The following is a 25,957-nucleotide window of genomic DNA, read 5'->3' as shown; positions in this document are numbered from 1 at the left end:
CAGGTCAACTCCTCCTGCGTCTGACCAGGAGTTGGGAGGTTTGGGGGGAACCCGGGCCTGCCCTCTACTCCGGGTTCCAGCCCAGGGCCCTGTGCAATGCAGCTGTCTAAAGTGCCTCCTGGAACAGCTGTGCGACAGCTACAACTTCCTGAGCTACTTCCCCATGGCCTCCTCCCAACCCCTTCTTTATCCTCACCATAGGAACTTTCTCTTGGTGTCTGATAATGCTTGTACACCTCAGTCCTCCAACAGTCCGCGTTCTCGCTCCCAGCTCCTAGTGCCTCTCGCTCCCAGCTCCTCACACGTACACCACAAACTGAAGTGAGCTCCTTTTTAAAACCCAGGTGCCGTGATTAGCCTGCCTTAATTGATTCTAGCAGCTTCTCAATTGGCTGCAGGTGTTCTAATCAGCCTGTCTGTCTTAATTGTCTCCAGAAGGTTCTTGATTGTTCTGGAACCTTCCCTGTTACCTTACCCAGGGAAAAGGGACCTACTTAACCTGGGGCTAATATATCTGCCTTCTATTACTCTCCTGCAGCCATCTGGCCTGACCCTGTCACACACCAAAAAGACTTTTATAAAAGTATAACACGGTAACCCAGGTCCTTGCACAAAGCCTGGCTGGGTAGTCTGCTATCCCATGACCAACCACTGCAAGCTCCCTTGTCATTACAAGTAAATGACATAGACAAAAGACAGTCATTGGTCAAAACAAGGACAAGCCATGAAGTGAATGGCAGGATGGATAAAGACGACTGGTGGATTAGCTTCACCTGCTGCTGACCCTCTTTCATGCAAGAGTGGCCAGAGTTGAGCCAGAGGTCCGATGCCCAGACCTCCCTGCCACATGAACAAGGGAACAAGACACGAAAGGTTCACGTCCCCTCCCGCTATGGCATGAAGTCATGGCAGGTGTTCACAGAATTCCATCCTGCCCCCCTTCCCCCTCCCCAGTATGAATGGAACACGCTGCCCACCAGCACATTTGCAGCTACCTTGAATTAACGAAGTCGTTAAGTGTCTCTTATTCCCACCCTCCTGACTGGGCAGATTTGGAAGCAGCATTATTAACCCTCCTCAGGACTTCCGCCTAACGGAGAGAAGAAAACACAGCAGCAGGAGCTGGAACGTGAACTACACCTGCATGAACCGTGAATCTGTCCCCAGAAGAACAGCAGTGAAAACGGACATGGTCACGAAAGGATATAAAAAACCCGGCCACCTTCCCATGGTCACTGAGATTCACCAGCTGCCAGGCAGGACCAGGAAACTCATCCACAACAGGTTTCAGAGTAACAGCCGTGTTAGTCTGTATTCGCAAAAAGAAAAGGAGGACTTGTGGCACCTTAGAGACTAACCAATTTATTTGAGCATAAGCTTTCGTGAGCTACAGCCCACTTCATCGGATGCATACCGTGGAAACTGCAGAAGACTTTATATATACACAGAGACCATGAAACAATACCTCCTCCCACCCCACTCTCCTGCTGGTAATAGCTTATCTAAAGTGATCACTCTCCTTACAATAAGAAAAGGAGTACTTGTGGCACCTTAGAGACTAACCAATTTATTTGAGCATGAGCTTTCGTGAGCTACAGCTCACTTCATCAGATCTGTATCTGATGAAGTGAGCTGTAGCTCACGAAAGCTCATGCTCAAATAAATTGGTTAGTCTCTAAGGTGCCACAAGTACTCCTTTTCTTTTTGCGAATACAGACTAACACGGCTGTTACTCTGAAACCTCTCCTTACAATGTGTATGATAATCAAGTTGGGCCAGTTCCAGCACAAATCCAGGTTTTCTCACCCTCCGCCCCCCCACACACAAACTCACTCTCCTGCTGGTAATAGCTTATCTAAAGTGACCACTCTCTTTACAATGTGTATGATAATCAAGTTGGGCCATTTCCAGCACAAATCCAGGTTTTCTCACCCCCCCTTTTTTTCCAGAAACCACACACACAAACTCACTCTCCTGCTGGTAATAGCTCATCCAAAGTGACCACTCTCTCTACAATGTGCATGATAATCAAGGTGGGCCATATCCAGCACAAATCCAGGTTTTCTCACCCCCCCCACCCCCATACACACACAAACTCACTCTCCTGCTGGTAATAGCTCATCCAAAGTGACCACTCTCCCTACAATGTGCATGATAATCAAGGTGGGCCATTTCCAGCTCAAATCTAGGTTTTCTCACTCCCCCCCACCCACACACACACACAAACTCACTCTCCTGCTGGTAATGGCTCATCCAAACTGACCACTCTCCTTACAATGTGTATGATAATCAAGGTGGGCCATTTCCAGCATAAATCCAAGTTTAACCAGAACGTCTGGGGGGAGGGGGTTAGGAAAAAACAAGGGGAAATAGGCTACCTTGCATAATGACTTAGCCACTCCCAGTCTCTATTTAAGCCTAAATTAATAGTATCCAATTTGCAAATGAATTCCAATTCAGCAGTTTCTCCCTGGAGTCTGGATTTGAAGTTTTTTTGTTGTAAGATAGCGACCTTCATGTCATGTAATTACAGATAAGCTATTACCAGCAGGAGAGTGAGTTTGTGTGTGTGTGTTTTTGGGGGGGGGGGGCGGTTGAGAAAACCTGGATTTGTGCTGGAAATGGCCCACCTTGATTTTCATACACATTGTAAGGAGAGTGGTCAGTTTGGATGAGCCATTACCAGCAGGAGAGTGAGTTTGTGTGTGTGGTTTCTGAAAAAAAAGGGGGGTGAGAAAACCTAGATTTGAGCTGGAAATGGCCCACCTTGATTATCATGCACATTGTAGGGAGAGTGGTCACTTTGGATGAGCTATTACCAGCAGGAGAGTGAGTTTGTGTGTGTGGTTTCTGGAAAAAAAGGGGGGGTGAGAAAACCTGGATTTGTGCTGGAAATGGCCCAACTTGATTATCATACACATTGTAAGGAGAGTGATCACTTTAGATAAGCTATTACCAGCAGGAGAGTGGGGTGGGAGGAGGTATTGTTTCATGGTCTCTGTGTATATAATGTCTTCTGCAGTTTCCACAGTATGCATCCGATGAAGTGAGCTGTAGCTCACGAAAGCTTATGCTCAAATAAATTGGTTAGTCTCTAAGGTGCCACAAGTACTCCTTTTCTTCATCCACAACAGACACCAGTCATGTGCTGATCAGCTTATTGGAACCTTTCCTAGACTTGGGAGAGCATTTTGTTTTCAAATAGAAACAGTTTCTGGGACAGCCAGGTGAAAGAGGCATTGGGAAAAGAGAGGAGGGGGTTGCACTTCAGACCTGCAACAACTTCAGCGCTTGTTTAAAAAATACAGATACACCTCAGAGTCATGCTGGTTTGGGAAACAAAGACTGACTTCCAGGTGACTTGGAATGGCTGAAAGAATTGTCCAACCCAGGCTTGGGAAAGAAAAATCCACCAATGACAACATGGGGAAATACACTAGTATCTGGTGCCAGATGGATGCATTCACGCCGTTATGATGTAACAGAGCTCCTGTGTGATGTCATTGCTAAAACAACTTTCTTTCAGATTAGATTACGACCAGTACACACTAACCCTATGCCTCTTTCCTGTACCTGGGACTAACAAAGAAGTTGAAAGTATGCTGCAGTAGTTTGGTGTTGTCATGATGCTTGTTTTATTCATTTAAATATCTCGCTCATTGCATTGGTTTGATTTTGCATTTTTCTTGAAAAATTAATAAAAAACATTATTTTTTAAAAATGGCCAGACATGGCACATGTATTTCCATAATAGTCCAGTCTATGAAAAGTTCAGGCCAAATAAAATGAGTCCCAGAGACTATATTATCCTGCAGCCACACACACTGCGGTGGGTTTACAGATCTGGTTATTGAACTCCAAATGATCTGGGATCCTGAGGACACCAGGAATTCAAGATCTGTCAAATCACAGTAAAACTGCAGGATCTTACAGTGATCTGAAGACGCCGTAACTCTGGTTCTGATCATATGAATTTTTATAATTATATTTCAATGGATGTGCATATGCAGGCATTGCCAATGGGCAATGGACTCTAGGTAGATTTTAGCAGATACCACTAACCCCAGGGTTCTAGATCTACATTGTTGAGGGGGGCTCCCCCCACCTTCCACTCCCAAGTGATTTATATATTTTATACCCCAGAATAATATCTGAGTAGAGCCAATAGGAATATTCCTGAGAGCTGCTGGTTGGGGCATGAGCCCTCTGGCAGCACCTAAGAGTCTGCCTACACTGCAGTTAGACCCCCGCAGCTGGGCAGGCTCATGGGGCTCTGGCCAAAGGACTGTTTAACTGCGGTGTAGACGATTGGGCTCTGGTTGCAGTCTGAGCTTTTGGACCCTCCCACCTCACAGGGTCCTAGAGCCTGTTCTAAGTTTAACCCAACTGCTTCATCTCCCCACAAACACTACGAGATCTGAGGGGAGGCAGCTACATGGGCAGCCTGGCCCAGGAAATTGTCTCCAAAGGAGTATTTCCGCCCCATGGACTCTGTTGCAACAGAGTTTCTCAATAATCAGACTGCCATATGGGTTAGTTAATGTCCTGGGCTGCTCCACTAAGGGCCTGAATACTTCTGGTTTGGCCACCCTGGTGTGTTGTGTAACCATCCCAGCATTTGGGAAGAATATTCAGAACAAGACACTGATGACAAGCATGTGGTTAAAAGTTTATTTCCCTTCCCACTGTTTGCCCACTATGGAGATGCCATAATGGCTCATTCCTCACATTCCAGTCTCTGTGGATGTAAGGTGCATTGCAGGGACTTCCAGGAACAATGAGAAACAATTGTTCTGAGCCTGCCAGCCCGACTTCAGGGGAACAGCTCTTCCTCCCAGGTTTATTTATTTTTGCTCTGAGCGAAGTGGGTTTCTAGATGCTACACTTTCCCTTTAAGTGCACCTGCTCTGGTGCCAAGGCATTGCTTGTAGCTGTTCCCTGCACTCAAACATGAAGTACAGGTTGGCGTTCTGGGTTTGCTAGCAGTTGCTTGGAAGTTTCTTTGCTGACTCACTACCCATGGGGCTCAGCAGGCATGGACCCCTCCTCTCTTCTGGCAAAGCCATAGCTAGCTCTAACAAAATACCATGGCATTTGCTTGGGTCCCAAGTGGAGTCTGCCCCTTTCCAAACACAGACTAAGCAAGAGCAAAGACTGGGTGTGCAATGTAGTGCTGGCTCCAATTGCTGCAGTCAACTCAGCGGCTGAGTTGCAAAGTCCAGAAGTGCACCTGAGCCGCAATATAAAGAGCGGGCATGATCAGTGTGGGAAATAGGATTGCTAAAAGACAAGGGAGACGTCTAACAGCAAAGAAAAGCCTCTGTTTATGGACAGAGCAAACCAGCCAGCAGGCAGCAAGTGCTGCTGTCTGAGATCAAGCCCAGCAATGAGGAGAAGCTGCATCTGAGACTCGATGGGAGAAGGATGTGACACACCTCTGGGAAAGCTCTATCACCATGTGATGCTAGAGAGGCCAAAAGGGAATTGCTGAACAGTGGGAGAAGATAGACGGAGTCGACAGTCCAGTGCAGAGACATGATCTTATGGGAAACAGGAATGACACTTTCCATATTCCTCTCCTGGGATAAGGAAAATTATAGACGTTGGTATTCAGCTGCTAACGATCATGTAGCCTGATTTCTAGGACCACAGAAATCTCCAGACCAGATCAGACCAGGGCCCCATCTAGCCTGGTATCCTGTCCCTGGCAGTAGCTGGTACCAGCTGCTCCAAAGCAAGGTGCAAGAACCCTGCAGTGTGGGAGTGATGGGCTAACCTGCCCCCAGGAAGTTTCCTCCCTACCCCCAATAGCCAGAGAATGGTGCCTGACCTACAGCAGGAGAGTTTGTATCCCTTCCCAAAATTTGTTCAATATTTACTGCAACAGCTCTAGATATTAGTTTCACCTGTATGAATATAAATCCCTTTTTGAATGCTGTTAAACTCTTGGCCTCAATAATATCTTGTGGCAGTGAGTTCCACCAGATAACTGCGAGTGTGAAAAATATTTCCTCTGATCAGTTTGGAATTAGCCTCCTTTCCATTTCCTGGTTCCAGTGCTTTGAGACAGGGACAAGAGACAATCCCCAGCAGCCTTCTCTGTCCCATTATTTATTTTGAATACTTTAACCATGTTCCCCCTTATTCATCTCTCTCTACAGTAATCAATAGTCTCAACATGAAAGTCAGACAAAGCCCTGGCTGGGATGATTTAGTTGGGGATTGGTCCTGCTTTGAGCAGGGGATTGGACTAGATGACCTCCTGAGGTCCCTTCCAACCCCAATCTTCTATGATTCAGGAGACTGAGAGGAGACCCGTGCAATGGGGCAGAACTCAGACTGCCTTCTCTCCCCTGAACAAGCATTTCTAAAGACAGCAGGCTTGCAGGCTGGCTGCCATATTGAATTCAAACTCCACTTTGGCTTCCCCATCTGTTACTTGATCTGGTCTGAAGCATATGCATTCCTGGGAAACGATTACATAGGTTTTCCTGTCTGTTTTTCCCTGTTGGAAAAAATCTGCCTTGAACTTGGGACATTTGGCCAATCAAACCTGCGGAGAGTCACGCATTCATTGCCAGCAGAAAGGATAATGAGGCCTGCATGCTGAGCAGGTTTGGGATTGCATAGCACCCTTTGGCACAAATGCTAATCCCTGAGGAATGCACACCTTGTTCATAAGGCCTTTAAGAACCTTCCAGGAACGTTACGTTTACCAGCAAAGATGTCAAAAACAGTTAATGCTGGTTTGATCTGAGAAAACTAATATTTTTCCCTACACTATTTTTCATTAAGTTCTGTTTAGCTATGATTGTCTGCCTCACATCCTAAGCCACCAGCTCTGCATTCTTTTCCTCATTGCTCAACACTAGCAACATAAGGGCTTATTTTTGCTTTCCATAGCTGCAAAAGTTGCACATGGGTTTGGCAGACGAACGCAGAGTTGATAAAAGGAAGCCAGCAGAACAGGCCACCATTGGGGATTTGCACTCGCTCATTGCTGCAAGTTCGTGTCTTGTCCACAAAAGCAAGAATCAAAGCTGGAATGTGACACTTTGAAGTAGATAATGGAGTGAACCAAATTCATTGCACAGCCATGCCCGAGCAGCCACTCAGGACAGGCCTCCCTCTTCATCTCCCACCCCAAGCCTACCACAAGCCTTCAGGAGGCTCAGAAAGTCTGGTGTGGTATTCCTCCTTCCTGCTCCAAAAGGGACAAGGGGGAGCAGCACAGCACAGCCTTCTCAGCTAGTGTCCTCTGCCTAGATATCCGAGCACGAGGAGGCCTTGCAAGTCCTGAAGAGCAGTCTGGCAGGCCAAAGGAGCTCAGAGAAGCATCCAAACTTTTGGGTGCATCTGGATGACTCTGAAGTTCTAAGCCAGGCTGTCACCCTGCAGCCCCACTCCCCATGGGAGCACCTGGGCAGATGTGCTAGGCAATGCAAAGAGTCATGGGACAAGGCAACGTAGTTCCCCTGACCCTGCTCACACTTGCCTGCATTGCACTAGCCATGTGGCACACACTTGCCTTGTGGGCTTTAGGCTGCATATTGTGGGACCAGCTAGCAACAGACTCTAGACTCTTCATAGACTCTAAGGTGAGAAAGGACCAATATGATCATCTAGTCTGACCTCTTGCATCACACAGACTCACCCAGGAAAGCCATTGAAGCCCTATCAACATCACAGCTCAGCCAGCTGGAGTTACAGCCACATTCGAGAAACCCACATTTGAGTCCAAACCTTCACACACACACCCCCATTCAACAATGGGGACACCTGCCCTAGGACTTTTGGACGATGTCTTAAAGCAATAGTTTAAAGTACCCAGCATTCTGGGTTACCAGGTGCCGGGGTAGGGCAGGGGGTCGTTTGTGTGTCTCCTGGGGTGTTATTCATTTGAGGACCAGAGGAGAAAGGCAGAGTGACCCACTGAGGGGAGCCATAGGGAGATCTCTCTGTCTCTCTCAGGCAGGGGCAATGCTGATTGACAGCTTCCTCTTTTTACCGAATGAGGAGGAATTATCACAAAGACAGTGGCCTGGGAGGATCTTTGGAAAGGCTGTGGTTCCTCTGCTCTGCGCTGGCTCCATAGAACTGTCCATCTCAGCGCTGACCGGGATTGTGCCTGGACACCCCTGCTCCCCGGCGCTGGTGAATGGCCGGCCAATCAGATAACTGACTGGCTGAACCTTCCTGACCTCTGGCTCCAAGCAGAGACGGGGGCTCTGTGAGCAATAGAGCAGCTATTGTAAACACACAGGCTGCCCCATGGGGCTGCAGGAGGAGGGGGCGAGGGGGCTGAAGTCTGGATGGCTCCTGCAAATGGCAGAGGACGGTGGCCAGGGCAGTTTGGAGGGGAAATGCTGCATTTTACATGAAAATGGAGTAACTGAGGACACTGGCTGGCTCTACGATGTGTCAGCAGCACCAGCCTGTCCCACATCAGCCAGGGAGCTCAGAGCATTCATTTCAACCAGTCCTGGACTCATCGGCCACCTGACGGGCACACCTGAGCCCCTGAAGCTCTAGACTGGCCACTGAGGGTGCAGCCCAGCACAGACGATGGCCTCGAACCAACCACTTTGCTGACAGCCTGGCTCTGTCCCCTCCACTTCAGCCGGACCAAGCTGGCCTCCTCTCTGCAATGGCCAGGGAAACCTGCTAGAAATCCTGCAGACTCCTCCCCTGTCTCACGCATGGCCAGGGAAACCTGCTAGAAGTTTACTCTGTAAGAATCACTGGTGACTGGGAGGCATCTGGAGGGAGTTTCCTTCCCACATGGGTCAAAAATGCTCCTGCTTGAACAGTGAGCAGTGCCTGAGCTCCAGCAGAGCGTGGGCGCTGGGCCCCTTCTTTGCAGAGCAGCTCAGCCCAGCTGGGAGGCTGCATCTCTCTGCGTGGGGAATACGCTCTTCCCCTCTCCTCCAGCCGAGGCTGCAGGTGCAAGACTCCTGGGATGTCACTCGCAGTTACTAATCTTACTTACGCTCCAGGCAGAGAGCCAGCTCAGCTCGGCTGCAGCCTTCCCCAAGGCAGACCACAGGCTGACTGGCCGGGACACAAATTCCCCACATGGATGGCTTTAGAGCCAGAGACACTGTCAAAACAGAAATGTGCTAAGGCTCCGGGGAAGCCACGTTAACCCTGGAGCACCGAACAATCTTTACAGCAACCACCGAACCCCCTCCGCGCCCTGTGACCAACACAGACACTAGGCGATGTCTCCTACAGCGCAGAGTTAACAGGGTGAGGAGGCGTTATTCAGGAGGGGCTGCCCCATTTCTGCACAGGGGACCCGCCCGCGCTAGAGGCAAGGCCATGAAATGCCCCTAGCAGGGTCTAGTAGGGATGCGCAGCCTCCCAGGGAGAGCCCCCAGAGAAAGAGAGAGGCGAAGAGTAGGGCCTTCAGGCACGGGCGGTGGGGAGGCTGTTGGGTGAAGGAGTAGAACCGGAGCCAGGCCATTGCAGCTCTGGAGAGACAAGGGAAGAAGTAATCTAGGTGAGGTGGGTGATGGCTGGGGTTTGCAGAGTGGCACAGGGAACAATAAGTGACTTCTGGCTGTCAGAGACCTTATCAAGTCCTGTGAAATCACAATAGCCAGGTCAGAGAGATTGCGAGACCCCCTGCTGTTCTTGCCTCTGCTCCAGGCGAGCAGGCCCCGGGACTGCATGTAACTGTGCGGAGTGGAGGACTCTGCAGAAAAAAAGTCTTGGTTTTGGATGAATAACCACAGGGCCCACTGTGTAAGGCGGAGAAGGGCAAAACACCACAGGGGAAACCGAGTTCTCTCCCCCCCGAACAGGAGTGGGGGAGTTTCCCCCTCCACAATCCCAGCCCCAAAACTCAGCTGCACGTGGGCCCAGGTTAGCAAAGCCAGGCAGGATCCACGATCTGGGAATGCGCCCCTTCCACTTCCCACTGCCGCCACCTCCCCAGCTTCCCTGTGTCGCTAAGTCTGAGTCACTCAAACTCCAGGGCCCAGCTGTGTCCCGGCTGTAAGCACCCGAGCTCTTTATCCCTCACTGCCTGCCCTCCCGTTAGCCTCCTGATCTCTCCGCTCCCCTCTCCCGGCCTCCCACAGCACAACAGTGACATCTAGGGGCATGTCCATTTACTAGAGAGAAACCTGCCACCCAAGTGCCTCAGGGAGGCCCGGCTGGGGTGACATTGCAGCTTCCTGGGCCGGCGGGGAGGCACCCCAGGGGGCCAATCCCCCACTGCCCCGCTACTTGAGTGGCCATGCTCCCCACTGCCAACTTGGGGTGCCATTCCGCTGCTCCAGGCCAGTAGCCCTGGGCACTGGGGTAGATGATGACATAGGCAAAGGACACGTACAGGTTCAGGCCCTGCTCCTGGGTGCGATTAGCTCTCTTCTGCACAGCTCAGAGGGAGCAGTCCCAGACTCGGCTCCATGCAGCTCCAGCACCAAAGACACTTTGTGGGCAGTGCACTTCCAGTCTGATAATGAGACTCAGCAGAACAGCCATGGCCACCCCAGGGGAACTTCCAGCCAGGCTCCTGCTGGCTCAGCAGGGTGGATCCACATTAGTTTTTGATGCAAGCACCAGAAAGAAAAGGCAAAGCATGATGGCCCTGCAGCAGCCATGCAGTGCTCCCAGCATGCTAGGAGGGAGCTGCTCCTCCTTCATCGAATTTACTGCACCATGGCAATTCCTAACCAAGACAGGAAACTGTCAGTAATTAGCTGAGCAGCCCAAGGAGAGGGGGCTTGGCATGATATCGAGTTTCTCCTCCCTCGTGTAAATGAAACTCTGAAAAGGGAGAAGAGGAGGCCGGAATGTTTCCTTACCGAATTCACTGGCACACAGGTGTTCAATGATGGCGTCCGACTTCATCTCGTTGTCACAGGGGGGACACACAGCCGTTCCTAGCCAGGGAGGAGAGACGGGATCAGTACAGAGCACACTCAAACTGGAGAGATTTGGTGCCAAACTGGTTACATTCTTAGACCAGTTCCCACCAGGGCTACCCTCCCACAAGGCATTCTCTATGCATCCCATGACGTGCTGAACCAATGGCCCAGCCTTGGGGAGGATCTGAGGCCTGGGGAGCCCATGGGAAGGCCTAAAGGAGCCACTTTCAGATGGATGAGGAGCCTGGCTTGGTGTGCAGGTAAAAGGCTGGTCTACATTTAAAACACCACAGTGCAGACACTACGTATGCCGACAGGAGGGGTTCTCCCACCCCAGAAGAATTCTTCTGGCTCCTTCCAAGTGCTACACAGGGACTTAGGTTGGCTTATCTACATTCTTCCAGGGTGTGGATTTTTCACACCCCTGAACAACGTAGCTAATTTTCTAGTCTAGACGAGGCCTAAGGAACTCTGCTGAAACAGGTTCCCAGAGCCCTGGCAGGGAACTTTCTGGGGTGAAGTGGGGCTTACAGCTACAGCCTCCTGCAGACAGGAGTTCTCTGCACCAACTTCCTTCTGCAGTTCCCACCTCCCTGTACAATGGAGCTGAAAGCTAAAGGCTGCCGGCTGGGATTGAGTCACTGCTCAGCGAATGGGCCAGACCTGCCACTCTTGTGGCTGACTGGTGAAATCCTGCCTGGTAAGAACAGAAGCTATGGAACCGGAAATGTATGGAGTTATTCCATCTACATTAATACCACCTTTTTGGTGGCCCAACGTGGGACATAAAGGGTTACCCAAACTTGTACAAAGCTTGTTACCCAGTCAGAGGTTTGGTTTTAGATTTAAAGGATGGAGGGGAGGAAATTATTTGACTGAGATGTGGCTTTTACCTGTTACTGGTCCTATTGCAGTGGTGCTCCTTTCCACAGGCTTTGAGGAGAAATTCGTCAGGGTGACTCAGCTCACTCCCCTCCCTCCCTGAGCAAACAAAACCCTTTCACCGCTAGCGTGAGTGTGTGTTGGGGGTCTGTGTGTCACACAATATCTCTGTGAGTGAGGAAGGTTTTAGCACCGAGTCACCTGCTGAGCATGTCCCCTCTGAGCATGTGTCAGGAATTCCCACCAAGTACAGGCGAGCTTGTTTATTTGAGAAGTGGAGGGAAGCACGGGACCCATTGTTTCTCCTTTTGCACCGCACTCACACCGTCCCTCCTTGTTATGAGCCATGCTCTGGGCTGCACTGGTGCTTCTCTGCCCCTCCCCGCCCTCGAGCCCTACGGCTGTGCTCTTGAGAAACTAGTCTCTGCTCCTGCTCCTAAAGGTCTGACTGCACTTGGGGTTCTCTGCTGCAGCAGGGGCACAAGGCCCTCCCCAGGGGTGGCCTAAGAGCGATACGGTGCACCCAGCCAAGACACGCACAGAACAGCAGCCTGGCTTTGAGCTGCTGGGCCAGGTGAGGAGCCGGCCGGGGAAGGCTGCTGCCAAACTGGCAGGGAGAAGCTGTTCTGGGGCCAGACCCTAAGCAGTGTCACTCCATATTGCCTCCAACGCTTCCAATGAATGGGGGGAAAGGGCATCCCCATAAGTGACATCCTGGAGCTCACCGGAGCCCCAAACGGGCAGCACGGCTCCGCCAGGTAAGATCCGGAACTAACAATGCAGAGGAGGGGTGAGGCTGGACTCCCGCAGCCGCAGCGGGGGTACATGTCAGAGGGGGCCTGCGGGTCTGACAGCCCTAATGGCTGGAGTTTATCCCCAGAACAAGCCCACCCTGGGTGGCAGCAAGGCAGCTACGCTCCTCCCACCCACATGCCTCACTCTGAGCCCTGGCTTCGTCCTGGATTGCAGCGGGGCTCTTAGGGGAGGGTGGGACATGCCATCCCGGGTCATTTCCTGAGGTCCGCCCTGTGTCGCGGTGACACTGTGCCCTGACCTACAGCCCTGTTTCCAGGTCCTGCAGCCAGCTCTCGGCAGACGGGCTGTGGTCACCCAGAGCACAGGTGTACACCGCTGACGGGTACATTTATCGAAAAGGGAGACCCTACTTCTGCTCTTGGTCCAGCAAACTCGAGGGCCCTTTTCCACGGGAGAGCGATTCCCAGGGAATATAAGAACACACCTCTGCCTGGTACAACGTACAGCGAGAGTAATTCACCAGTAGAACAAGTCACTGAGGGTCAGGGTGGATTCTCCCTCACTGACCATTTTTAAATGAAGACTGGCTGTTGCTCTAAAAGATCTGCTGCGGGAGTTATTTTGCAGCAGGTCTCTGGCCTGTACTACCCAGGAGGTCAGACTAGATGATCACAGTGGTCCCTTCTGGATCTGGAATCTGTTACTCTGTGAGGGGATGGCTTTCCCCCGGGCTTTTGAGGGCAGAAGGATGGGCATCCCTCCTTGACGACCTTCAGGATTATTGGACAAAGAAACAGACAGATCCCAAATGAAGTGAGGTGTAAACTCAGAGGAGAAGGATGGTCTTGTGCTTAAGGCACTGTCCTGCCACTCAGGAAAGCAGATGGTCAGTTCTCTGCCACTGTCTCCCTGGACAGCCTCGTCCAAGTCACATAGTATTTCTGTCCCCCTCTGTTAAATGGGGATGATAAACCTTCCCTTTTCTATGTAGGTTCTAAATGCTTTAAGTCAAGGACTGTCTGTTACTATTTGCATGTGCAGGTCCCTGCCCAATGGGGCTCTGATCTCAGTCAAGTTTGTAGATGCTACTGGGGAACAAATAATTAACCACAGTGTTCATATAACATCTAGAATTTAGCTCATCTCATGATCCAGGTGTCCATGGATTCTGTCTCTCTTTCTCCACCACGGGTGGGAGGAGGAGTGGGCAGGGATGTATGGCGCAGGCCCCTTGTGAAACAATAATATGCAATCACCACTTCTATCTTTTCAATTTACAAGTGACTTTGATAGGAGCAGGATCCAGCCCTCGCAGCTTTAGCCAGGGCCTGTTAACTCCCCAGGAAGTTATTTTCCAATAAGCAGTCAAGGAAGATTTCCATCCAGCCTCCAAACGTTAATGAACTGTATGAAATGGACAGAGGAAGCCACAGGGTCTCGCCAGGGCATTCTCCTCCAAGTGCTTGGACTGAGAGCCAGGAGGCCTTCAGCCACATGTTCCGAGAACAGCTCAGAGCTGGGAGGTTAGTCGCACAGCTGAATTACCCCTATTCACACGTACCACCCACACATTAGCTCACACCTGGAAACAGCTGCGTGCGAGGGCAGTGTGTCATTCGCACACCTGTTAATGGGCTGAGGCAAACACTGGGGGGAGCTGAAGAGTTAAGCCAGTTAGCCCATATGAAAACCACAATTGCCTTGTCCACGCGAGGATTTTCCCATGTGTTAACCCAGCTTTTCCCTAGTGAGGGCAGGCGTCCGTGTCACTGGAGCCCCGGAGACTCCCCGTTGTGCTGGGTGCTGCACAGACCCACTGGAAGAGTGGGGAGGGAGGGAGGCAGAGCAGGGCAGTGACTCGACCACAGTCACAGGGTAGAGATGAGACCAGAGCCCAGAGCTCCTGAATCTCAGCCCAGTGCCCTGCGCCCTGGACTCCCCGATCCTCTTGCTCAGCGTCTGTCACTCAATCATTCCGTGTGACTTTTCCCTGCATTCCTCCTGTTAGCAGACTCACCCCCAAAAGGCTGGTTGTAAAAGATGTTTGCAGCAGAGCTAGACTCGCTGCAGGGTTTATGGCAGCAGAATTACCTGGTGGCACGAATTACCCCAGGGGCCAAGTGCACAGCAATTGTGCAAGGTGCCCCCTACACCAAGGGCCCAGAGCCAGCAGAAAAGTCCTGAAAGTAACTGACCCTTTGGTCAGTCTGCTGACTCAGCACGTCCCCTGTGCAGCCTCTACCAAGGCAGCTCACTGTACTTTAAAGCTGCCCTCCCTTGCTGGAGCCCACCTGGAAGCCGGAGGGTGCCAACACCTATTGTTGGGTGGGGGCGAATCAAGCCAATTTCTACTTGTTTCAATCGAGAATGAGCTTGGTAGATAAGAAAACATCTCCAGCTGGCTTCACGGAAAGTCCCAGCCAGCAGCAGACCTGGACACAGGCTGCAGCCAGCAAAGCGCTGGCTGAGAGGGAATCTGGTGCCAGAGTCCTTCCCGGTTCCCATAGAATAACTGACCTGTGAACAGAGGTTTCACCTACACTGGGGCTGCCAGTGGACCTTCTACTCTCCTGTTCTGTCCACCGGCTTTCCTGGGTCTGGTCCCACTGCACTTTAATCCGTTTTCGGGCCAGCCCCCACAGCCCTGGGCCATGCACGCAGGCAGGTGTTTGAGGTGCAGGGTGAGTTCAGAACCAGCCTCACACGGGCAGATGCACTCTGCTTTGTACCTTGTGGGAGGTGCAATCTGTGGGATGGAACGTACAGGCCCCCTCTCACTTCCAGCACCTGCAGAATAGCTTCTAGTCTGACTTTACCCAAAGAAAGCAGTAGTGGCTTGAACACTAGCCTAGGCCTTAGGAGACCTGGGTTCTAGTCTTACCTCTACCAGTGACCTGCGCAAGTAATTTCCAATCTACATGCCTCAGTTTCCCCATCTGTAAAATGGGGTTAATGATACTGACTTCCTTTGTAAAGTGCTTTGAAGCCTACTGATGATAACCGTGAGGCATAGACAATAGCATCAGTGTCCTCAGACCATTACTAAACTTCCTGCTGGTTCGAGAGTGAATGCAGAGTGCTTTCCACTTGGTCAGGAGCTCCAGGAGTTACTTCTACAGCGTGCCCACAAAAGAGGGGAACTGTTGAGGAACATGACACCAAAGCTGAACATAGGAAAGCCCAAAGAGCAGCTGCTGCTCTCTGTGGCTTGAAGGGCCGGTGCTGTGGGGAGCCATCAGGCTCAGAAGGATTAGATTTTTATCAGTAAGTGTCAATAAACACTGATTTCACCGTACACAAACAACTGACCACAAACATTTCCATCAATAATAATTGAAATTCACAGCTAGGCAAAGTGAAGAAAATGCTGCACGAGAACTTGTTAGCGTTTACATGGTCTGTTTACACATGATGTTGACAATTTGTGTTTTAATAGGTTTCAGAGTAGCAGCCGTGTTAGCCTGTATTCGCAAAAAGGAAAGGAGTACTTGTGGCACCTTAGAGACTAACCAATTTATTTGAGCATAAGCTTTCGTGAGCTACAGCATCCGATGAAGTGAGCTGTAGCTCACGAAAGCTTATGCTCAAATAAATTGGTTAGTCTCTAAGGTGCCACAAGTCTTTTCTTTTTGTGTTTTTCTTTTCGTGTTTTAATAGTTATAAAGCGTTAGCTTTTTGAGTCTCAACATCTACTGTCATTAAATAATTGTCTGACCCCCCATAATTTCCCACAACTGTGAAAATTTAAATGATAAAAATTGAAAAAACAAATCCTTAAAAATAAACATTGATGTTATCCATCAATACTGTATAAAAAGCAGTGAATTCTGCCAAGCCTATCTGTGAGCTAATTGTTGATAATATCTGCCCCCGGGGGTTGTCACATAGTTTCACACAAGCCATGTTTTGGTTCTTCCTGGGAAAAGGCTGCCATCTAAAGGCAGAGCAGCGCCCAGCGTGCCTCATGGAAGTTAAGGTCTTTCGGCCACATCCCTTTCAACATCCCTCCTGAAAAGCAATTACCAGCTCTGCGTAAGCTTCCCCGCATGGCAGGACGCAGAACAGGGACTGTGCAATCCCCATGCTGGAAGGTGTGGCAGAGAGCAGACAAACCAAGCTTGCTTACACACACACACACACTCTCTCTCTCTCTCTCTGCCTGGCTTTGGCTGCCACATGCTTAGCCCCACCTCCACCAGCACTAAGACCAAGCGCCTCCGTGGTGTTTCCTAATGATAGCTCCGTTTTCTCCTCTCTCTCTCGCCCACCTTTAACGGCCACGTCTCCCCGTCCTGTGCACAGACGGCTCCAATTGAGGGGAGAAGGCCATCACATCCCGTATCCAGGACCCTGCTGGAGTTCACCCTGCTTGCTTGTCAGGCCCCTGATGAGGGCAGAGACAGTGGCCCGAGAGGTGCAGGCTAAGGTACGGGAAGTGCTGTCCTATGGTTATCAAATGGTATTGCAACCCACAGAGAAATGCACATGGGAGCCAGCTATGTACTCATCTCCTCATCACAGATATAATAGCAGAGACCAGAGGTCCTAGTCCCACTGGCCCCCGGGCATGCGCCTGGATAGGTCACCACCCCGCCCTGTGCCACCAACTCCCCCCGGGGTTAGTAACATTTACCTGCCTGAAGGGATGGCGTGAGGATTTAATGCGACTGTTTGAACAGCACTTGGAGATCTCCAGCTGGAAGGGGGAGAGAAAGGTGATGGATATTCCTGTACTGGCAGTGATTAATTGGTGCCAGGGCTTGGCAGGGCGGAGCCCTGGCACATCTGGGCCTGGAGGTTCACAGCCCGGCAGTTCAGAGCCTGGCACATCTGGGCTTGCCACGTCAGTTATGAATGTAAAAAAATTGCGTGAGACCCAGCCCCTCTTTCATTACAAATTAAGCACTGTGTACTGGTAACACATATTCAGAAGCTGGCACCTGGCTGGCTCCCAGGAATGGGTTGCGTGGACACTGTGGGGCAGGGCAACCCCACAATGCCTGAGGGACTCGGGTGAAACAAGTTACTTGTTATCTGGGCCAAGCAGGATTCCCAGGCGTTGTGTCTCTTAACCCCATGATGCCATGGGGGAGGGAGCATGCCCTTCAAGGACAAAGGGGACTCTTCAGACTCCTCGCTGGGCACTTGTGAAAGCTGTCTGACTTTGAACAGTCACTAGCCCCCCGGCTGCTGAGAATGTGTTCAGTAACAGGACCGAGTCTTTCCCTGCAGCCCACAGCCCAGCTCCACTGCCCCTGCACAGGGCCCAGGAGGGACCCAGAACAAACTGGGGAGCAAGGCAACATGGGCTCTGGCGTGGACCAACATCCAGCAGCACCAAGGCCCTGTCTGCACTCCGAAGTTACGTCGGCCTAACTTACATCGGCATACGGCCCCCGCAGTTATCAAATCTCGTGTGTGCACACTTGCTCCTGGTGTCGGCAGTGCGGGTACTCCGCATGCAGCGACGGTACTGTCAGCGTGGGGCATTGTGGGATTGCCCCTGACAGTCAGTAACAGTCAGTAACAGTCGCCAGATGCAACGCGGTGTCTACACTGACACTGTGTCGACCTAACTGCATCGACCGTGACTCTCCGCCGCTTGGGGAGGTGGAGTTACCAAATTTGCTAGAGAGGCACTTACGTCGTCTGGAGCCAAATTTAAGTGAAGACACTTCCACAGCTAGGTTGATGCAAGGCAGCTTACGTCAACCTAACCCTGTAGTGCAGACCTGGCCTAAAATAACACTCTGGGGCTGCAAGGAAATTGATGCTGGCCTGGGGTCCCGGGCTATACAGTGAGCTCAGATCACCGGAGGCCTGGACAAAGCCTGGCTTGGGCATCTCCTAGCTGGTATGAATTGTGACTGGGCCAACACGCTGTTTTCTGCATTTGACAGCATTTCTGCACACAACCTCAGTCTGTTCCCAGCCTGGTTTTCCCCTGCTGCCCGTTTCCTACCGCTCAGCTTTCAAGCAGCCTTACTCCAGGGGCAGGAAGAGGAATGTGTAATGCTATATTAATCTGTGACTCCCCTGATGCATCCTGTAGGCCTGCAGGCTTTACCGCCTCCTACTTAAGGAGAAAGGAATTCAGCAGGTCAGCTCTTTGAGAGGCAGAACCAAATTCCAGTGCTAAGGTGTTAATGGGGAAAAATACTGAAAGGGTTCGTACGTTTTTATTAATATGGGAGGGGGGAGCAGTGCTGGGCTCTGACCTTATTTAAGTCAACAGGAAACAAGTCCCAGCACCTGAAATCTAAGGGGGCTCCAGTTTAGTTTGGATTTTTCTTTTTATTAAAAAAAAAAAAAAAAAAAAAAGAACAAAATCTACCCCCAGGAGCAGAGGAGCCCAACAGCCCCAGCGGTTCAGCAGCAGAAAAGCCCAGGCTGAGCTGGTGTACTGCAACTGACTCACCCCCCGCGGTCCATTATCAGCCCATCGCTGGGAGGCTGGGGGCTTTCAGAGGGTGCTCTGCAACTCGCTCTGCCGTGGTTCTTTGCAGGAGTGTGAGGTGCTGGGAACTTGCAGAGGCTCAGCACCCTGCAGGAGCAGGCCCCTGCATTTATTGATTTCAGGCCAAGGTCCAACTCTTTGCTAGGAGGTTGGGTACGAGACATTGGCTGGGGAGGGGTCCCAGAGTTGCTGTAGGTTGGGATTAACTTTCAAGTTCACTCTGCCTGTTAGCTGTTTGTTTCTAATAGAAGGGGGCAAACAATTCTTAGTAAATAATGCATCTGGGAACCTGAGCCCACTTCTCTGTTTGTCAGTTACCCACAAAGAGACTGTGGGCCAGCCCCCACTGCTGTAAATCACTCCATTAAGGTCAGTGCAGCTATATTAAGTGATACCAGCTGAGGATCAAGCCCTCTGATTGTTGCAAAATGTTCTCTATTTGAAACTATGTGCCTGATGCAGAAATACCCTGCCGATGGGACAGGCACAAAGCAGTCACTATTTGTTATCCCTGGTGGATGACTGGTCAGCTACGTCACATCGTAGTTTTTCTCCAAATGGACACAACTAAAATCTTACCAGCAGGAGCCAGGAAAATGAAAGGGATTTCAAGATGGCTGCAGGAACTTTCCCAGCACATGCCTTCATGTGAACACACTTTTACATGAGCATTCAAAGACTCTTGCTTTCTGGGAATGTTTTTGCAAACAAACAAAATCAATTGTATGAACATTCATGGCAAACAAGAGTGTGAATGCCATTTAACAGAGGTGTGGGTGTAGCTGAGAACTTCGGTACTTTCTTTCCACAACTTGCCCAACCCTAGTTACTAATTTGTGCTTTTAAGTGAACAGTCAACGGATCCAGAAGCTTTTGTGATGGGCATGTTTCTGAAGTGCTGATAGGACAGGGCCATGTCTACACTATGGACACTACAGGGACACTGCTATGGTTCCTATACCGACGGAGGGGTCTTTCCATCGCTGCAGGTAATCCACCTCTTCAAGAGGCAGTAGCTAGGTCAACAGAAGAATTCTTCCATCAACCTACCCACTTCTAGGTCGACCTAACCAGAGCACTCAGGGGTGTGAATGTTTTTCACTCCCCTGAGCACTGTAGCTATGTTGAGGTAACTTTTAAGTGTGGGCCAAGCCTAGATCCTTTCTGCAACCCACAGAAAAGGATTCACAAATGCTTGGAACCGCAGTTGACATCATTTATTGTAACAAAGTCACTTTACTGATTACCGTGATTAGCATAATGATATTTATATTGTGTCGGCGATCATGTTAGAAATGGTTAGAGAGGGACAGTTCTCATCAGCACTGCCCAGGGGAGGGTGCTGAGTTTTAAATCCTGTGTTTATCCGAAACTATTTTTGGACATTTCTAAGGTATGTCTACACCTAGCACTTTTGTCGGAAAAGCACACCCCTCTGACCGACATAAGTTTCACCGACAGAAGCAGCAGCTCAGAGAAGCTCTCTTGCCAACGTAGCTACCGCCGCTCATTGGGGATGGTTTAATTATGCCTACCAGAGAGCTCTCTCCTGCCAGCATAGAGCAGGTACACGGGAGACCTTAGAATGGCACAGCTGCAGCGGTACAGCCGAGAGGCTGTAAGGTCTCCCGTGTAGACATGGCCTAACCTATACGGGAAAGCTGAGCAGAATCAGTTTGTTTGGAAAGACCTTCTTTCCTAGCCCTTGAAAACAGCACTGATTTTAAAAGAAGAAGTTGGGAAGTGCTGAGTCTGGGCTGACCCAAAGCAGTGGCAATCTGTAATGATGGGGGTTACCGCGGAAAGCACATGGGGACAGCACTACACTGGGGATTCCAAGAGGCACAAAACAAGTCCTCCTACGTTCTCAGAAGACAAGAGCACAGCTCTGCTGAGTTACCGTAGCCTTTCAAGACAGTGATTTCACAGCCTTCCTTCAAAGTAAAGGACTTTTCCAAGAGATAAAGTTGGGACAAAACCCCGAAAAAGCGAGAAAATTGGAGACTGTGCTCCACAAATCCCTGCTGTTCCCCCATGTCCTGCCCCTTGAACTCACCCATCAGGTGGGACTCTCAGTGTACCTGGGAACTCACTTGGGCTGCCCAGCTTGCCTCGACTGTGGGTGGAGTGGTGGGTTCCCTATGGGGACGTGACAGCAGACTAAGAGCCTCTTCCCCCCTCCCCCCAAAACATTTACTGGCCATGGCTGGACCTTGCAGTGCGTGTCATGCCCCACATGCTGATGTCCAGACAGATTGCGCTGGTGCAGCTGCACCAGGGCCCCCCTGAGAGATGGTGTCTCCCCCACACACTCCTTGTCACACATTGTCACCGGGTCAGGTTTGTCACCCAAACATGGCATCACTCTGCCCTTTTCCACCTAGTGTTAAACTGAGGGCTAAGATGCTCTAATTCACAGCAGCAGGGACGATCCAGCTCCCTGTTCTCCAAGGAGCCACCCTCCCTCCTGCCAAGGAAGGCTCAGGAGATCAGAAACTCTGTGGAAGCCCCTGCTGCATTGGGACAGGGATGGCGAAACGGGTCAGTCCCATCCCTGCTGAACGAAAGCACCAGAACGCTCTCTCTTTTCCCTAGCCGAGCAGCCCCCGTGTTGGCAGGGGCTGGGATCCTAGCTGCGAATGGACAGGGAGAAATGGACACAATTCCACGCCCCTGCTCCCCACTCTTTTCAGCAATCAGAGTTAACGGGCCAGTGCCTCTCTCTCTGCAAGTGCTCCGTGCTCTAATTTTTACAGACACGCTGAGGATGTTACTCCTTGATTCCAGACTGCGCTCATTTCCTGCCCTAGAGAGTGGAAATTAAATGATAATTGGAGGATTCTGGGCAGTACAGTTTCTGGTGTGGAAAGTAACATAATATTATATAACCCGCAGTGAGAGGAGAAACCCAGGCTGGCTGGGCAAGGGCTCTCCCTCAGCACTGAGCAGAACATAAAGTGCTTTGTTTGCCAAAGGTAACTGCACTTGAGCAGCTATAGCGAATGGCAAATTTATCTTCAGATGAACCCTGGACACACAGGGAATAAATCACTGGAATTATTCCCCTGGCTGCCACGAACTCCCTCCAAAAGCAGCTCAGGAAAACCAAGTGATCCTGTCCCTTCCAAGTGAAGCTAGAGGCACCAGAAGAAGAGAGCTGCAAGCCCTTTTTAAATACATTGTCTTCATTTTTTAATATTTTCTTTCCTACTGACCTTTGAAATACTTTTAGGATCCAGAACTGGAGAGCTAAACACCTGGTCCTCTATTTGTTTTAAAAGTTTTAAGCAACAAACCAAAGATTAGTTTCAGAGTAACAGCCGTGTTAGTCTGTATTAGCAAAAAGAAAAGGAGTACTTGTGGCACCTTAGAGACTAACCAATTTATTTGAGCATAAGCTTTCGTGAGCGACAGCTCAATCCCCCAACTAACTAAACTTTGCATCCGATGAAGTGAGCTGTAGCTCACGAAAGCTTATGCTCAAATAAATTGGTTAGTCTCTAAGGTGCCACAAGGACTCCAAAGATTAGTGTAACTCAATCCACACAAGTCCATGGAATATCAAATAGATCTGCTGTCCAATAGAATCAAACAAGCAGTTTGCCTCTGCTTTGTCCAAACAACCTGGAAGTCTGTTTAACTTACAATAAAATTCTTGATCAGAAATGTTGCCCCGTACAAAACTCCAGCCCCAGGTCCAGGTTTACAGCCCTTACCTGAAATGAACAGGATTTGTTTTTCTAAATACGTGTAACCTGCTGCACTGAGGCTGCTTTGTGGCATGACTGAAGCAAGCCCATCCAGCCTCAAATTTCAGCACTGCTAGGAAAACAGGGTGTTCTTGACAGGTTTATTTTCACTCCTTCCCCAGGTTAGCCCAGGTTTAGATGTGTGGCCTGGGCTATTACTCTAAAATGGTTCCATGAGACTTAGGAATGCGAAGAAAGGTCCATTAGAACAGAGGCAGCAGCCGTCCCTTTCACGTCACTGTCAATAGTGGCAGACGGGTCCCAGATATCAATACTAGGCTCCAGTCTAAGAGAATCAGAACCACCAGGAAGGAGCCCAGCCCGGAGGAGAACATTCACATGCTTAGAGGCTGATCCTGCTAGTGTCTAAGACACTGAACTTTGGCAGAACGCTTGCTGCAGAGAGGGGACACTCAGAGAGAAGAGTTGCTCGCAAAGTGGTAGCTGGGGCAAGTTCTAAAGGGAGAACTTGCTTCCCTTCTCTTCCCCCCTCTGTGGCTGGAGGAGGGGCGGCTACCCTGGAGCAGAGTTCAGGTGTTTCGTGCTACCACTTCTGGAGGGAGCTCTTCTTCGGACTGGAGCTGCATCTCCCTCAGGCCAGCCTCTGCTCTGCTAGGAAAGGGGGGAACCCAGGGGTTAGTAGGGACAGGGCCAGCACCAGTGAGTCTTACCTTGGGGCTTGGAAGCCTCTGTGGCGTTGGGAGTGGTCATCGCAATGCAGACGTCGTCCTGGGGGAACTGGTCGCACTTGAGCATTTCTGGCCAGTAGAAGCCAAAGAACTGCATGACGGGCTCGCAGGAGTCACGCACGGCCTCGCAGAGCCAGCGGCAGGGGTAGATGGGCCGGTCCAGGCACACGGGGGCAAACAGGGAGCAGAGGAAGACCTGGGTGCCAATATGGCAGTTCTTGTTGAGCAAGGGCACCCAGCTGCTGGCCTGCTGTTTCACCTCGGCCATGGTCTCGTGGTCCAGCAGGTTGGGCAGGACCATTTTGTCATAGCCCACGCTGTGACAGAGGCGCAGGTCCGCTGGGATGGCCACGCACTGCGGGGGTTTGGTGTAAAATCGCCCACTTTGGTAAGAGCCTATGTCGGACTGGAAACTCACATAGTCATATTCATTTGCATCACTGCAAGCAAAGAGTCCGGCTGCCAAGGCCAGCAGAGCCCCGGCTCCGCTCCAGCTGGGGCCTCCTGAACTGTGGACTCTGCCCATTCTTTAAGCTGAATGAAATCAAGTTCCAGGAGCTTTCTGCTTCCTTTCCCCTCCTGGGTTGGAGGTCTGCGGAGAAATCCTCCCGCCCGGTGCAAGGCAGAGGTCTGCCCTCCTTCCCTTGCCTCTGAGTGCCTGAGCAAAGGAAGCAGCCTCTCTCGCCTGGTGGCTGTGCCTGGAGCACCTACTCTGGAGGCAGCCAGACTGAGAATGGCCAGAGCTCTTGTTGGAGAGAGTTTCTGAGCCTCACACACCAGCCAATCAGCACTGAGCTGCTCCTAGTGCACTCATTTACAAGTGTCAGTCACAGACTCAATTAGCCAATCACCTCCCTAGCACGGGCTCATTTGGGTATAAGCTAGATACAGGTCAACTCCCCTTAAAACAAAACCCAAAGCTGCACAACAGAGTGAACTGCATCTTCCCTGCAGGAAGCAGCAAACTTCTCGGATGCCAGCTAATGGAGAGAGCTCATGTTTTACCTTGCACACGCTGACTCACAAATCAACCAAGTCTTAGTTCCCTACAGCTCCAGGCAAGCAAGCGACATGTCTGGGAGGCTTTCTGAGTGCCGTGAAACCTGCAGAGCACAAGCCCAGGAACTTTTTGCTCCTTATAGAGTCTGCTGTGCTGCCCAGTGGAGGAGTTCTCTTGTCAGAGCTTCCTGAAAGGGTGAAGATATGGCAGTTCTGCAGTTAGCATTGTCCAGCAGCCCAGAGAACAGTCCACTTGTTCTTGCAGTTTGAAACCAGCACTGGCTTCCCTGCTGTCCTCCCCCAAATAATTACTGCTGGATGGGACGCAGGGTGTTAGAGAGGCAAACATTAAAAACACACATTAGCTCATCGGAGCTACTTGTATAAATCTGACAAGCCTGTCACTCAAACATACATTTGAGTCCAATTTGTTACCTAAGTCAGCAATTCTCTGGGGCTGTTCAGCTTCAGAGCACCTAGCCAGGATCAGTAAATGGTCCAACACCTTGCAGCGCAGGGCAGCTTTATTCCCCCGTTCCTGAGGGCTGATAAGTCTCCCCTCAGGAGAGAAATCATTCGGAGGAAGCTGATTGCTAGAAGGTTCCCAAAGGCTTCTTCAGTCATGGAGGGGAAAGGAGAGGTGGCTCTACACCTGGTCCAGCGGGTTCACAAGCCCCTGGGCTTGGGCTTTGGCTTCGTGGAATAAACAATTCCCAGCAGTTTTCTGTTTTGCAGCAATTCCCTTTGTCCCCCGACAATGGCTGCACGCGCTGTTTCCTTGGTTTTGTGCAGGAGGGGTTAATTCAGAAGTAGTTTTATATTTGCCAGCCACCTCCAGAGAAATACGGGGTCAGAATCGGAAAGGCCAGTGTCATGGGGTCACCGGGCGATGCTCTGGAGCTGCTCCCTTGGAAGCCAGGCAGGACTCTCGAGGAGCCTCTTCTCTGGGAGCAGACTGTCTCCAGGGCAAGCTCACACAGCGTCGACCTTCCTGGATCTGACCTCAGAGCATTCAGCCTCCCCTGCCCCTCCATGCGCTTCCCGCAGCACGTCCGCACAGGCCGGGCTCCTGGGGAAGCCAGAGGGCCCTGCACCCCAATTCCACAGTCAGACGTGACTTTCAGCCAGCCAGGAAAACAGAAGGTTTATTAGACAACAGGAACATGGTCTAAAACAGAGCTTGTAGGTGCAGAAAACAGGACCTCTCAGTCAGAACCATCTTGGGGGGCAGGGAGGCCAGAGCCCCATCTGGGCCTCCCTCCATTTCCCCAGCCAGCTCCAAACTGAAACTCTCCCGCCCCTCCTCTGGCCTTCGTCTCTTTCCCGGACCAGGAGGCCACCTGATCTCTTTGTTCTCCAACACCTTCAGTTGGCACCTTGCAGGGGAGGGGCCCAGGCCATCAGTTGCCAGGAGACAGGGTGTTGGCCATTCTCTGTGCAGACACCATCACACTGGCCCTCTAGGGCTCTACAACAATCACACACCCTTATCCCACCACCTAGATACTTAAGAAATGCCTAGGGGAAACTGAGGCACCCACACAGTAG

At 50.9% G+C, this 25,957-nt stretch overlaps 1 protein-coding gene across 1 annotated transcript in view; it reads right to left on the bottom strand.

The window, feature by feature from the left end:
• Positions 1-23,936, bottom strand: part of SFRP1 (secreted frizzled related protein 1) — a 47,877-nt gene extending 23,941 nt beyond the window's left edge. Inside the window, exons 1-2 of the mRNA XM_077805807.1 lie at positions 23,393-23,936; positions 10,815-10,892 (exon numbers count right to left, since the gene is read on the bottom strand). Of these exons, the coding sequence (XP_077661933.1) occupies positions 10,815-10,892; positions 23,393-23,936 (622 nt within the window). The remainder of the gene's footprint in view (positions 1-10,814; positions 10,893-23,392) is intronic.
• Between the last annotated feature and the right edge of the window lie 2,021 nt (positions 23,937-25,957).

Source organism: Eretmochelys imbricata, chromosome 26 (genome assembly GCF_965152235.1).
Source record: "Eretmochelys imbricata isolate rEreImb1 chromosome 26, rEreImb1.hap1, whole genome shotgun sequence".
Classification (NCBI taxonomy): Eukaryota; Metazoa; Chordata; order Testudines; family Cheloniidae; genus Eretmochelys; species Eretmochelys imbricata.
Note: the sequence above shows the minus strand (reverse complement) of the source record. Positions and strands in the feature narration are given on the sequence as shown.